We start from the raw sequence: 14,986 nt of genomic DNA on the forward strand, positions 1-14,986 counted from the left end.
AAGGCGGGGAGAGGGACGGGCACCCACCATGCGGCCCGCCAACCCCGGCCCGCAGCCGGGACCGAGGTGCCCCCGGCCGCCTCCCCGCACCGGCCGCCCCGGACGGCTCGCGGGGGCCGAGTCGCCCCCCCGGTCGGGCCTTGCCCGCTGGCTCCCGGGTCATTCGCTGGGGCGGACGAGGGCCTCCTCGGCGACGGTGCCCCCCCGACCCCGGACGTCCCCCCACCCGCCCCCCGCCGCCCCGGGTGACTCACTGGGGCAGATGAGGGCCTCCTTGGCGGTGATGCTCTTAGAGCAGGCGTAGCACATGGTCAGCCCCGACACGGAGATGGTGGTGAACAGGTGCCCGTTGGTGTAGCGGGCGTCCTTCATCTCCTTCGCCCTCTCCTTCTCTCGACTCTGCGCACAGCGGGGTGGAAGGAAGGGAGAGGGCCGTGAGGGGCGGTCAGGCCGGCCGCCCGCCTTGGAGCGGCCCCCCGCCGCCCGGGGCCCCGGCCCACCTGGCCCCGCCGGCTCCCCGGCCTCCGCGGGCCGCTCATCTCGCCCCGACCCCCGGGGTCCCCCGGCCCCCCGCCCCCGGGGCGGTGTGCGGACGGGGGGCGAGGGGACGAGGGGGCGAGGGGCAGAGGCAGCATCGAAGCCAGCTCGCAGCTATTTCAAATCGCCGGGGCTCGGCTCCCGGCGTAGCTATGGCAACGGGGATGTCAGCGCCGCGTCGCCGTGGCAGCCGAGGGGGGCGGGAGATCCCCCTCATCATCTTGGAGTTTGCGGGGGGGCTGGGGGATGGATTCCTCCTCCGGTGCCGTCGAGCCCCACCCCGTGTCCCCATCCCTGACATCTTCCAGTCCAGCACAGCCATTCCCCTGCGGTCACCCTGCAACGTCCCATCCATCCATCCATCCATCCATCAATCGTACTTATTGAGCGCTTACTGTGTGCGGAGCACTGTACTAAGCGCTCGGGAAGTCCAAGTTGGCAACATATAGAGGCGGTCCCTACCCAACGGTGTCCCCTGCGGTCACCCTGCAACGTCCCATCCATCCATCCATCCATCAATCGTATTTATTGAGCGCTTACTGTGTGCGGAGCACTGTACTAAGCGCTCGGGAAGTCCAAGTTGGCATCATATAGGGACGGTCCCTACCCAACGGTGGGCTCACAGTCTAAAAGGGGGAAGTCCCCCCCCACGAGTCCTGCCTCCACCCTCGGCCGGGCGGATGGGCAAAATGGGTACCCTGACCCCCCAGGGTCTTCCCCGAACCCTGGAGGGGACCGGGGGGGGTGCCACCTACCAGCACAGCTGTCAAGCGCTTAGTACAGTGCTCTGCACACAGTAGGCGCTCAATAAATACGACTGAATGAATGAATGAACCGGCACATGATAGGTTAAGACCTTTTGGGCTGCCAAAAAGAGGAAGGTTCGGGCGGGCGGGGTGTGAGTCAGCAATGCAGGGAACCCCCCCACCCACCAGCAGCCCCCTCACTTGGGGTGAAAGGTCACCCACCCCCGTCCTCCACACCCCCAGACTCAAAAGAGATCACCCGCCACCCCAGGGTCTCCGGGGTCCCCAGCCCTCTGATTCAGGGGAGGTCACCCCCAGAGCCCCCAGACTCAGAGTAGAGGTCATTTTCCGTCCCCCCCCGAGGGACCCCAGACTTGGAGAGGTCACCTGCCCAAGCCCCCAGACTCAGGAGAGGTCACCCACCCCTTCGCAGCCCCCAGACTCAGGTCACCCAGCCCCCATCACAGTCCCCTGACCCAGGAGGGACCCTCCATCCGCTCCCCCGGAGCCCCCCAGACTCGGAGAGCTCACCTCCCACCGCCCCCCACACTCAGGTCCTCCAGACGGGGGGTCCACAGCCCACTGTTGGGTAGGGACTGTCTCTAGATGTTGCCAATTTGTACTTCCCAAGCGCTTAGTCCAGTGCTCTGCACACAGTAAGCGCTCAATAAATACGATTGACGATGATGATGATGATGATCTGCCTCCTCCCCAGGGCCCCCAGACTCAGAAAGGTCACCTACTACACCCCCACAGCCCCCAGATTCAGGAGAGGTCACCCCCCAACACACACACACACAGGCCTCAGGCTCACACAGAGGTCACCGGTCCCCCGGCCCCACAACTCAGGGTGGGAAGTGGCTTGCCCCCCACAGCCCCCGGACTCTGTAGGACCCCCCGAGGGTCCCTAGGCTCGGGGAAGAGTGGGCCGTCCCCTCATCCGGGGCTCCCGGACTCAGGGGAGAGGACGCCCACCCCAGAGCCCCCTCGTGCCCCACGGGCTCACCCCCTCTGCCAGGAGGAGCGGTGGGCAGCGGCGGTGCCAGCAGCAGCAGCAGCACATCCCGGCCAGCCGGTCCCGTCCCGTCCCCCCGCTGCCCCCCAGCCCTCCGCACGCTCCCCCCATCCCGGCCCTGCTTGGCACCATTGTTAGGCCCCTCCGGGCACCGGGCCGAGGGCGCACACCCCGGGGAACAGCTGGGCCGGCCGCGGGCGGGGTGGGCGGCGAGGGCATCGCCGCTCTCGCCTCCTCGGGCCTGGTCATTAATAACAATAATAATAATGGCATTGGTTAAGCGCTAAATGCCCTCCCTCTGCCCATCTTCCTCCCTTCAAGGCCCTGCTGAGAGCTCACCTCCTCCAGGAGGCCTTCCCACACTCAGCCCCTTCCTTCCTCTCTCCTTCGTCCCCCTCTCCATCCCCCCCATCTTACCTCCTTCCCTTCCCCACAGCACCTGTATATATGTATATATGTTTGTACATATTTATTACTCTATTTTACTTGTACATATCTATTCTATTTATTGTATTTTGTTAGTATGTTTGGTTTTGTTCTCTGTCTCCCCCTTTTAGACTGTGAGCCCACTGTTGGGTAGGGACTGTCTCTATATGTTGCCAACTTGGTATATATACCTGTATATATGTATATATGTTTGTACATATTAATTACTCTATTTATTTATTTATTTATTTTACTTGTACCTATCTATTCTATTCATTTTATTTTGTTAGCATGCTTGGTTTGGTTCTCTGTCTCCCCCCTTTTAGACTGTGAGCCCGCTGTTGGGTAGGGACTGTCTCTATATGTTGCCAATTTGTACTTCCCAAGCGCTTGGTCCAGTGCTCTGCACATAGTAAGCGCTCAATAAATACGATTGACGATGATGATGATGATGTGCAAAGCACTGTTCTAAGCGCTGGGGGGGGATACAAGGTGATCAGGTTGTCCCACGTGGGGCTCGCAGTCTTAATCCCCATTTTACAGACGAGGGGACTGAGGCTCAGAGAAGTGAAGTGACTTGCCCAAGGTCACACAGCAGACATGTGGCGGAGCCGGGATTCGAACCCATGACCTCTGACTCCAAAGCCCGGGCTCGGCCCCACTGAGCCACGCTGCTTCGACGATTCATTCAATCGTATTTATTGAGCGCTCCCTGTGCGCAGAGCACTGGACTAAGCGCTTGGGAAGTCCAAGTTGGCAACATGTCCATCAGTGGGCTCACAGGGTCATCCCAGCCAGCCCCCAGCCTCCGTACCCCGGAAGCTGACCAGCTCTCTGTCCTTCTCCTTACTTTTTTCCTGCCCAGGCTCCCGACTCCTCAACTCCCCCACCGCGACCCCTCCGGCCTCCCGGAATCCCCTGGGCTCTGGGATTGTACATATTTATTACTCTATTTATTTATTTATATTACTTGTACATATCTATTCTATTTATTTTATTTTGTGAGTATGTTTGGTTTCGTTCTCTGTCTCCCCCTTTTAGACTGTGAGCCCGCTGTTGGGTAGGGACTGTCTCTATATGTTGCCAACTTGGACTTCCCAAGCGCTTAGTACAGTGCTCTGCACACAGTAAGCGCTCAATAAATACGATTGATGGATTGATTGATTGATTGATTGGGAGTGGGATACCGATGGTGGCCTGGGGCCTCAGAGACACGCAGAGACTGAAGGGTGGGAGCAGCGGGGCTCAGTGGGAAGAGCCCGGGCTTTGGAGTCAGAGGTCATGGGTTCAAATCCCGGCTCCGCCACTTGTCGGCTGTGTGACTTTGGGCGAATCACGTCACTTCTCTGGGCCTCAGTTACCTCATCTGGAAAATGGGGATTAAGACTGTGAGCCCCCAGTGGGACAACCTCATCACCTTGTAACCTCCCCAGCGCTTAGAACAGTGCTTTGCACATAGTAAGCGCTTAATAAATGCTGTCATGAAGACTTTTAGACTGTGAGCCCACTGTTGGGTAGGGACTGTCTCTATGTGTTGCCAACTTGTACTTCCCAAGCGCTTAGTACAGTGCTCTGCACACAGTAAGCGCTCAATAAATACGGTTGATTGATTGATTAATCGATTGACTGTGAGCCCCACATGGGACAACCCGATCACCTTGTAACCTCCCCAGCGCTTAGAACAGTGATTTGCACATAGTAAGCGCTTAATAAATGCTATCATTAATAAATGCTATCATTAAGACTGTGAGCCCCACATGGGACCACCTGATCACCTTGTAACCTCCCCAGAGCTTAGAACAGTGCTTGGCACATAGTAAGCACTTAATAAATGCTATCATTAAGACTGTGAGCCCCGCATGGGACAACCTGATCACCTTGTAACCTCCCCAGCGCTAAGAGCAGTGCTTTGCACATACTAAGCGCTTAATAAATGCCATCATTAAGACTGTGAGCCCCACATGGGACAACCTGATCACCTTGTAACCTCCCCAGAGCTTAGAACAGTGCTTGGCACATAGTAAGCGCTTAATAAATGCCATCATTAAGACTGTGAGCCCCACATGGGACAACCTGATCACCTTGTAACCTCCCCAGCGCTTAGAACAGTGCTTGGCACATAGTAAGCGCTTAATAAATGCTATCATTAAGACTGTGAGCCCCGCATGGGACAACCTGATCACCTTGTAACCTCCCCAGCGCTAAGAGCAGTGCTTTGCACATACTAAGCGCTTAATAAATGCCATCATTAAGACTGCGAGCCCCCCATGAGACAACCTGATCACCTTGTAACCTCCCCAGCGCTTAGAACAGTGCTTGGCACATAGTAAGCGCTTAGTAAATGCCATCATTAAGACTGTGAGCCCCTGTGGGACAACCTGATCACCTTGTAACCTCCCCAGCGCTTAGGGCAGTGCTTGGCACATAGTAAGTGCTTAATAAATGCTATCATTAAGACTGTGAGCCCCACATGGGACAACCTGATCACCTTGTAACCTCCCCAGCGCTTAGAACAGTGCTCGGCACATAGTAAGCGCTTAATAAATGCCATCATTAAGACTGTGAGCCCCACATGGGACAACCTGATCACCTTGTAACCTCCCCAGCGCTTAGAACAGTGCTTGGCACATACTAAGTGCTTAATAAATGCCATCATTAAGACTGTGAGCCCCACATGGGACAACCTGATCACCTTGTAACCTCCCCAGCGCTTAGAACAGTGCTTGGCACATAGTAAGCGCTTAATAAATGCCATTATTATTATTATTATTATGGGCCCCGGGGAAGAGGGAGGCCCAACTGGCCCCGCTGCCACCTCCGGCTACATACCCGGGCGTCCTGGCACCTTGCCCACCCTCGGCCCCGGCCACACCTGTCTGAGGGCGTTGGGACCTCGAACAGAGGGGTTTTTGTGTGGAGACAATGGAGGTGCCCGACCTCCCGGGTCCCTGGCATCCCGGCCAACCGTGAGCCCGCTGTTGGGTAGGGCCCGTCTCTCTATGTTGCCAACTTGGACTCCCCAAGCGCTTAGTCCAGTGCTCTGCACACAGTAAGCGCTCAATAAATACGACTGAATGAATAAGGTCGGCTCCACCGGGGTGGCAGAGGGAGGGGAGCGGACGGGGCCGGGCAGAAGGGGCTTCCTCTTGCCCGGCCCAGGCTGCAATAATAATAATAATAATAATAATAATAATAATGGCATTTAGTAAGCACTTACTATCATCATCATCATCATCAATCTTATTTATTGAGCGCTTACTATGTGCAGAGCACTGGACTAAGCACTTGGGAAGTACAAGTTGGCAACATCTAGAGACAGTCCCTTACCCAACAGCGGGCTCACAGTCTAAAAGGGGGAGACAGAGAACAAAACCAAACATGCTAACAAAATAAAATAAATAGAATAGATATGTACAAGTAAAATAAATAAATAAATAAATAAATAGAGTAATAAATATGTACAAACATATATACATGTGCTGTGGGGAAGGGAAGGAGGTAAGATGGGGGAATGTGCAAAGCACTGTTCTAAGCACTGGGGGGGTTAAAAGGTGATCAGGTTGTCCCCCCGGGGGCTCACAGTTTTAATCCCCATTTTACAGAGGAGGTAACTGAGGCCCAGAGAAGTTAAGTGACATGCCCAAAGTCACACAGCTGACAGTTGGTGGAGGTGGGATTTGAACCCATGACCTCTGACTCCAAAGCCCCAAAGTCTGACTCTGACTCCAAAGCCCAGGCTCTTTCCACTGAGCCACGCTGCTTCTCCAATTGCAATACAATACAATTGCAATATCATCATCATCAATCGTATTTATTGAGCGCTTACTGTGTGCAGAGCACTGGACTAAGCGCTTGGGAATTCCAAGTTGGCAACATCCAGAGACAGTCCCTACCCAACATTCATTCATTCATTCATTCAATCGTATTTATTGAGCGCTTACTGTGTGCCGAGCACTGGACTAAGCGCTTGGGAAGTACAAGTTGGCAACATCTAGAGACGGCCCCTACCCAACAGTGGGCTCACAGACTAGAAGGGGGAGACAGAGAACAAAACAAAACATATTAACAAAATAAAATAAATAGAATAAACATGTACAAATAAAATAAATTAAAAAAAAAAAAACTAAAGTAATAGTAACAGCAGGCTCACAGTCTAGAATCGATCCCCCCACCCCAGACACCAGCCCCAGCTTGGGCCCCCCGACTCGGGCCCGGCCCCTGTGGCTTAGTGGCAAGAGCCCGGGCTTTGGGGTCAGAGGTCATGGGTTCGAATCCCGGCTCTGCCAATCGTCAGCTGGGTGACTTTGGGCAAGTCTCTGTGCCTCAGTGACCACATCTGGAAAACGGGGGTTAAGACTGTGAGCCCCCCCATGGGACAAACTGATCACCTTGTAACCTCCCCGGCGCTTAGAACAGTGCTTTGCACATAGTAAGCGCTTAATAAATGCCATCATTATGATGATTATTATTTTTTGCGGGGCACCCACGTGACTGTCCCCCCCTCCCACCGGCCCCCAGACAAAGCTCATCCCCACAAAGCCCCGTCCTCCCTCCTGTCCCCTTCCAGCCGGCCCTGGGGTCAATCACTCAATCAATCAATCAATCGTATTTATTGAGCGCTTACTGTGTGCAGAGCACTGGACTAAGCGCTTGGGAAGTACAAGTTGGCAACATATATTCATTCATTCATTCGATCTTATTTATTGAGCGCTTACTGTGTGCAGAGCACTGGACTAAGCGCTTGGGAATTCCATTCCCCCGGGCCTGGAATGCCCCCAATCCCTCTGCCCCTCCGCCCAGCTCGCTCTCTTCCTCCCTTCAAGGCCCTGCTGAGAGCTCACCTCCTCCAGGAGGCCTTCCCACACTCAGCCCCTTCCTTCCTCTCCCCCTCGTCTCCCTCTCCATCCCCCCATCTTACCTCCTTCCCTTCCCCACAGCACCTGTATATATGTATATATATTTGTACATATTTATTACTCTATTTATTTATTTATTTATTTATTTTACTTGTACATATCTATCCTATTTATTTTATTTTGTTAGTAAGTTTGGTTTTGTTCTCTGTCTCCCCGTTTTAGACTGTGAGCCCACTGTTGGGTAGGGACTGTCTCTAGATGTTGCCAATTTGGACTTTCCAAGCGCTTAGTACAGTGCTCTGCACACAGTAAGCGCTCAATAAATACAATTGATTGATTGATTGGGAAGTATAAATTGGCAACACAGAGAGACAGTCCCTACCCAACAGCGGGCTCACAGTCTAGAAGGGGGAGACAGACAACAAAACCAAACATATTAACAAAATGAAATAAATAGAATAGAGATGTACAAGTAAAATAAATAAATAGAGTAATAAATATGTACAAACATAGAAACAGGAATACATGTAGAGACGGTCCCTACCCAACAGTGGGCTCACAGTCTAGAAGGGGGAGACAGGGAACAAAACAAAACATATTAACAAAATAAAATAAATAGAATAAACATGTGCAAACATGTACATGTACATGGTCCGGAGGCCATGTGGGGAGGCCCCCTCCCCGGGGTCCCCCTCTTGCTGTCGACCCCCCGGACACCCCAAGAGGAAGACAAAGATTTATCCAACTTATTTTCTTTTGTGAATTTGTTTTGTTTTGTTGTCTGTCTCCCCCTTCTAGACCGTGAGGCCGCTGTTGGGCAGGGACCGTCTCTCGATGTTGCCAACTTGGACTCCCCAAGCGCTTAGTACAGTGCTCTGCATGCGACTGAATGAACGATCCTTTGTCCGGGAGGGTGGGGAGAGTGAGGCCCTGGGAGGGGGGCTCCGGGGGACCATTCGGTTGGGTAGGGACTGCCCAAGCGCTTAGTGCAGTGCTCCGCACACAGTAGGCGCTCAATCAATCCATCAATCGTATTTATTGAGCGCTTACTGTGTGCAGAGCACTGGACTAAGCGCTTGGGAAGTACAAGTTGGCCACATGGAGAGACAGTCCCTACTCAACAGCGGGCTCACAGTCTAGAAGGGGGAGACAGAGAACAAAACCAAACATACTCACAAAATAAGTAGAATAGATAGGTACAAGTAAAATAAATATGTACAAACATATATACATATATACAGGTGCTGTTTTCCATATTAACAAAATAAAATAAGTAGAATAGATATGTACAAGTAAAATAAATAGAGTAATAAATATGTACAAACATATATACATGTGCTGTTTTAGTTTGTTAGTATGTTTGGTTTTGTTCTCTGTCTCCCCCTTTTAGACTGTGAGCCCACTGTTGGGCCGGGCCCGTCTCTCTATGTTGCCAACTTGGACTTCCCAAGCGCTTAGTCCAGTGCTCTGCACACAGTAAGCGCTCAATAAATATGACTGATTGATTGATTGCCAACTTGTACTTCCCAAGCGCTTAGTCCAGTGCTCTGCACACAGTACGCGCTCAATAAATACGATTGACTGATTGATTGATTCACTTCTCTGGGCCTCAGTTCCCTCCTCTGTAAAATGGGGATGAAGACGGTGAGCCCCCCGGGGGCCAACCTGATCACCTTGTAAATTCCCCAGCGCTTAGAACAGTGCTTTGCACATAGTAAGCGCTTAATAAATGCCATCATCATTATTATTATGATCGATTGATTGATTGGGGAAGGGAAGGAGGTAAGACGGTGGGGATGAAGAGGGGGACGAAGGGGAGATGGAATGAATGAATGATCATTATTATTATTATTATTATTATTGATTGATTGAGGAAGGGAAGGAGGTAAGACGGTGGGGATGAAGAGGGGGACGAGGGGGAGATCATCATCATCATCATCAATCCTATTTATCGAGCGCTTACTGTGTGCAGAGCACTGTACTAAGCGCTTGGGAAGTCCAAGTTGGCAACATATAGAGACAGTCCCTACCCAACAGTGGGCTCACAGAGATGGAATGAATGATCATTATTATTATTATTATTATTATTGATTGATTGGGGAAGGGAAGGAGGTAAAACGGTGGGGATGAAGAGGGGGACGAGGGGGAGATGGAATGAATGAATGATTATTATTATTATTATTGATTGGGGAAGGGAAGGAGGTAAGACGGTGGGAATGAAGAGGGGGACGAGAGGGAGATGGAATGAATGAATGATCATTATTATTATTATTATTATTGATTGATTGGGGAAGGGAAGGAGGTAAGACGGTGGGGATGAAGAGGGGGACGAGAGGGAGATGGAATGAATGAATGATCATTATTATTATTATTATTATTATTAATTGGGGAAGGGAAGGAGGTAAGACGGTGGGAATGAAGAGGGGGACGAGGGGGAGATGGAATGAATGAATGAGTGAATGAATGAATGAATGAGGGGTGGGGGGGTCGTTTTCCGGGTTGGACGATTGGGGAGTGGTCCGCCCCCCTCCTCCTGGTTTAAAAAAGGCGGTTGTTTTTGTTGTTGGGTGGGTCCTTTTTTGGGGGGATCCCCTGCCCCCCGGGACCGCAACCCGGGCCCGGTGGGGGGTGGGGGGTGGGGGGGGGGCCTGGCTTCTGGGCCCGGGCCCCCAGCCCCCTCCCCCATCTCCCTCCCCTTAGGGCGGCACCCAGTTTCCGCGGTTTGGGAGCAAAATCCCCGTTCCCCTTCCCCTCCCCCGTGCCCCGGCCGGTCCTGGCCGGGCTCCAGGGGACGCAAGGAGCCGCCCCCCGCCCAACCCGGACCCCAAAGACCCCCCCAAAGACCCCCAAAAGACCCCCACAAGACCGCTTTGTTTCCCCAGGCCAGGCCGCCTAACGGGCCATGTGGCCCCCATCCCCGCCCCACAAAGAACCGTTGAAAGGGCAAAGGTCACGCCCCCCGCCCGACCCACACAAAGGCCCTTCCCGAGCCCCCCAAAAGAAGCCCCCCACCCTGCCAACCAATCAATCAATCAATCAATCAATTAAGCACTGTAGTAAGCGCTTGGGAAGTCCAAGTGGCCCACCCGGCGGGGACAAAGCCAGGGGCGACCCCAAAAGTCCCCCTCCCCGCCCCCCAACAACTTTCCAGCCGGGCCCAATTTTGGGTGGGGGTGGGGGGTTGAGTGGGACAACCTCCCCAGCGCTTAGCACAGTGCTTGGCACATAGTAAGCGCTCCGCAAATTGCCATCATTACCATCTAACAGGGTGCGAAGAGTTCCCACCCTCAGTGTCCCAGGCCGACGCCCCTCCTGTCGATGAGCGCTCAGTCCAGCACTTAGTCCACGGGAGACGCTCAATAAATAGCACTCAAATGGGGAAGGGGGGGGTTGGGGGGGTCCCACCTTGAGAGCCTGCTCTTTGCCACGATCTATCCGCGCTCGGGTCAGGGCCTCGAGCCGAGACATAGTCCGGGGAGGGGCCCAAAAAGTGGGGCTGGGGGGGGCTCCTCCGTCCCGCACCAGGCCGCCTCGGGGACAGGAAATACAGTGGCCCCCCCCCGCCCCCCAACTCGCCACCCGGCCCGGCTGGTAGCCCCGCCCCGCCCCCCCCAAAAGGGGAGGGGAGGGGAGGAAGAGGAGGAGTTGGGATGATGCTGGAGGTGGGGGAAAGGGTGTTACCCCAGGCCGGCCACGTCCCTCAGCCCCCTCCCCCTTATCATTAGAATAGAATATAATTATAATATAATTATTTCATTTTATTTGTCCATATCTATCCTATTTATTTTATTTCGTTAGTCTGTTTGGTTTTGTTCTCTGCCTCCCCCTTTTAGACTGTGAGCCCACTGGTGGGTAGGGACTGTCTCTCTATGTTGCCAATTTGGACTTCCCGAGCGCTTAGGACAGTGCTCTGCGCATAGTAAGCGCTCAATAAATACGATTGATGATGATAATTAGTATTATTAATAATAATGATGATCAACCGATCGTAGTTACTGAGCGCTTACCGTGTGCAGAGCACCGGACTATTTATTTTATTTCGTTAGTCTGTTTGGTTTTGTTCTCTGCCTCCCCCTTTTAGACTGTGAGCCCACTGGTGGGTAGGGACTGTCTCTCTATGTTGCCAATTTGGACTTCCCAAGCGCTTAGGACAGTGCTCTGCACATAGTAAGCGCTCAATAAATACGATTGATGATGATAATTAGTATTATTAATAATAATGATGATGATCAACCGATCGTAGTTACTGAGCGCTTACCGTGCGCAGAGCACCGGACTATTTATTTTATTTTGTTAGTGTGTTTGGTTTTGTTCTCTGTCTCCCCCTTTTAGACTGTGAGCCCACTGGTGGGTGGGGACTGTCTCTAGATGTTGCCAATTTGGACTTCCCGAGCGCTTAGTACAGTGCTCTGCACATAGTAAGCGCTCAATAAATACGATTGATGATGATTGATGATGATGATGACTAAGCGCTCGGGAAGTCCAAGTTGGCAACGTAGAGGGACGGCCCCTACCCAACAGTGGGCTGTGTTAATCAATCAATCGATCGTATTTATTGAGCGCTTACTGTGCTTAGAGCACTGGACTAAGCGCTCGGGAAGTCCAAGTTGGCAACATAGAGAGACGGGCCCTACCCAACAGTGAGCTGTGTTAAGCGCTTACTATAATAATAATAATGATGATGGCATTTATTAAGTTCTTACTATGTATACCCTCCCCCTGCTGAATGATAATAATAATAATAATATTAATAATGATCAATCAATAATGACGATGCTCAATCAATCGATCGTATTTATTGAGCGCTTACTGTGCGCAGAGCACTGGACTAAGCGCTCGGGAAGTCCAAGTTGGCAACATAGAGAGACGGGCCCTACCCAACAGTGGGCTGTGTTAAGCACTTACTATAATAATAATAATGATGATGGCATTTATTAAGCGCTTACTATGTATACCCTCCCCCTGCTGAATGATAATAATAATAATAATGATGATGATGATGATCATGAATGATAATAATAATGATGATCAATCAATCGTATTTATTGAGCGCTTACTGTGCACAGAGCACTGGACTAAGCGCTTGGGAAGTCCAAGTTGGCAACATAGAGAGACGGGCCCTACCCAACAGTGGGCTGTGTTAAGCGCTTACTATAATAATAATAATAATAATAATGATGATGGCATTTATTAAGCGCTTACTATGTATGCCCTCCCCCTGCTAAATGATAATAATAAATCAATCGTATTTATTGAGCACTTACTGTGCGCAGAGCACTGGACTAAGCGCTCGGGAAGTCCAAGTTGGCAACATAGAGAGACGTGCTCTACCCAACAGTGGGCTGTGTTAAGCGCTTACTATAATAATAATGATGGCATTTATTAAGCGCTTACTATGTATACCCTCCCCCTGCTGAATGATGATAATAATAATAATAATGATGATGATCAGTCGATCGTATTTATTGAGCGCTTCCTGTGTGCAGAGCACTGATCTAAGCGCTTGGGAAGTACAAGTGGGCAACATAGAGAGACGGTCCCCACCCACCAGTGGGCTCACAGTCTAAAAGGGGGAGACGGAGAACAAAACCAAACATACTAACAAAATAAAATAAATAGAATAGATATTATAATAATAATATTATATGGCATTTATTAAGCACTTACTATGTATACCCGTCTATACCTGTATATATGTATATATGTAAGTACATATTTATTAATCTATTTATTTATTTATTTATTTTACTTGTACATATCTATTCTATTTATTTTATTTTGTTAGTATGTTTGGTTGTGTTCTCTGTCTCCCCCTTTTAGACTGTGAGCCCACTGTTGGGTAGGGACTGTCTCTAGATGTTGCTGACTTGGACTTCCCAAGCGCTTAGTACAGTGCTGTGCACACAGTAAGCGCTCAATAAATACGATTGATTGATTGATGCGCAAAGCAATCAATCAATCAATCAATCAATCGTATTTATTGAACCTTTGAACCACTCGTTCAAAGCACTGCTCTAAGCGCAGGGGAGGTTACAAGGTGATCAGGTTGCCCCACGGGGGCCTCCCAGTCTTCACCCCCATCTTCCAGATGAGGGAACTGAGGCCCAGAGAAGCGTAATAATGATGATGGTGGTATTTGTTAAGCGCTTACTATGTGCGAAGCACTGTTCTAAGCGCTGGGGGGGATACAAGGTCATCAGGCGGTCCCCCGTGGGGCTCCCAGTCTTCACCCCCATCTTCCAGATGAGGGAACTGAGGCCCAGAGAATAACAATAATAATAATGATTAAGCACTTACTATGTGCCAAGCACTGTTCTAAGCGCTGGGGAAGTTACCAGGTGATCAGGTTGTCCCCTGTGGGGCTCCCAGTCTTCATCCCCATTTTACAGATGAGGGAACTGAGCCTCAGAGAATAATAATGATGGCATTTGTTAAGCGGTTACTATGTGCCAAGCACTCGGGGTGATATAAGGTCATCAGGCGGTCCCCCCCTGGGGCTCCCAGTCTTCATCCCCATTTTACAGATGAGGGAACTGAGGCCCAGAGAATAATAATAATGATGATTAAGCACTTACTAAGTGCCAAGCACTGTTCTAAGTACTGAGGAAGTTACCAGGTGATCAGGTTGTCCCACTGGGGGCTCCCAGTCTTCATCCCCATTTGACAGATGAGGGAACTGAGGCCCAGAGAATAATAATAATAATAATAATAATAATAATGGCATATATTAATAATAATAATGGCATTTATTAAGCGCCTACTATGTGCAAAGCACTGTTCTAAGCGCTGGGGAGGTTATATGTTGATATATGTGTGTATATATGTATGTATACACATACCTCTGTGTGTGTGTGTGTGTGTGTGTGTGTGTGTGTGTGTGTGTGTGTGTGTACATATAACCAGTCCTCCCCCCCTACATGGGTTCGAATCCCGGCTCCGCCACATGTCTGCTGTGTGACCTTGGGCAAGTCACTTCGTTTCTCTGAGCCTCAGTTCCCTCATCTGGAAAATGGGGGTGAAGACCGTGAGCCCCACGGGGGCCAACCTGATCCCCCTGTATGTCCCCCAGCGCTTAGAACAGGGCTTTGCCCATAGTAAGCGCTTAACAAGCGCCCTCATCACCATATTTCTTTTATTTTGTTAGTCTGTTTGGTTTTGTTCTCCGTCTCCCCCTTTTAGACTGTGAGCCCGCTGTTGGGTAGGGACTGTCTCTATAGGTTGCCAACTTGGACTTCCCAAGCGCTTAGTACAGTGCTGTGGACATAGTAAGCGCTCAATAAATATGATTGATGATGATATTCCATCAGTATTCCCTTGGCCCTGCTTCCCCGGCCTCTCTCCCCCTGCCCATCCACCGGGCCTCCGGACCCTCCCCCCCGGATCCCAGCCCCCTCCCTCACACACAG

At 51.2% G+C, this 14,986-nt stretch overlaps 1 protein-coding gene across 1 annotated transcript in view; it reads right to left on the minus strand.

Moving 5' to 3' along the window:
* The window catches only part of ARHGEF2 (Rho/Rac guanine nucleotide exchange factor 2), an 87,735-nt gene that overhangs the window by 48,803 nt on the left and 23,946 nt on the right, over positions 1–14,986 (minus strand). The window contains exon 9 of the mRNA XM_038768505.1: positions 255–399. Within this exon, the coding sequence (XP_038624433.1) occupies positions 255–399 (145 nt within the window). The remainder of the gene's footprint in view (positions 1–254; positions 400–14,986) is intronic.

The sequence above is a fragment of the Tachyglossus aculeatus genome, chromosome Y4 (assembly GCF_015852505.1).
Source record: "Tachyglossus aculeatus isolate mTacAcu1 chromosome Y4, mTacAcu1.pri, whole genome shotgun sequence".
NCBI lineage: Eukaryota > Metazoa > Chordata > Mammalia > Monotremata > Tachyglossidae > Tachyglossus > Tachyglossus aculeatus.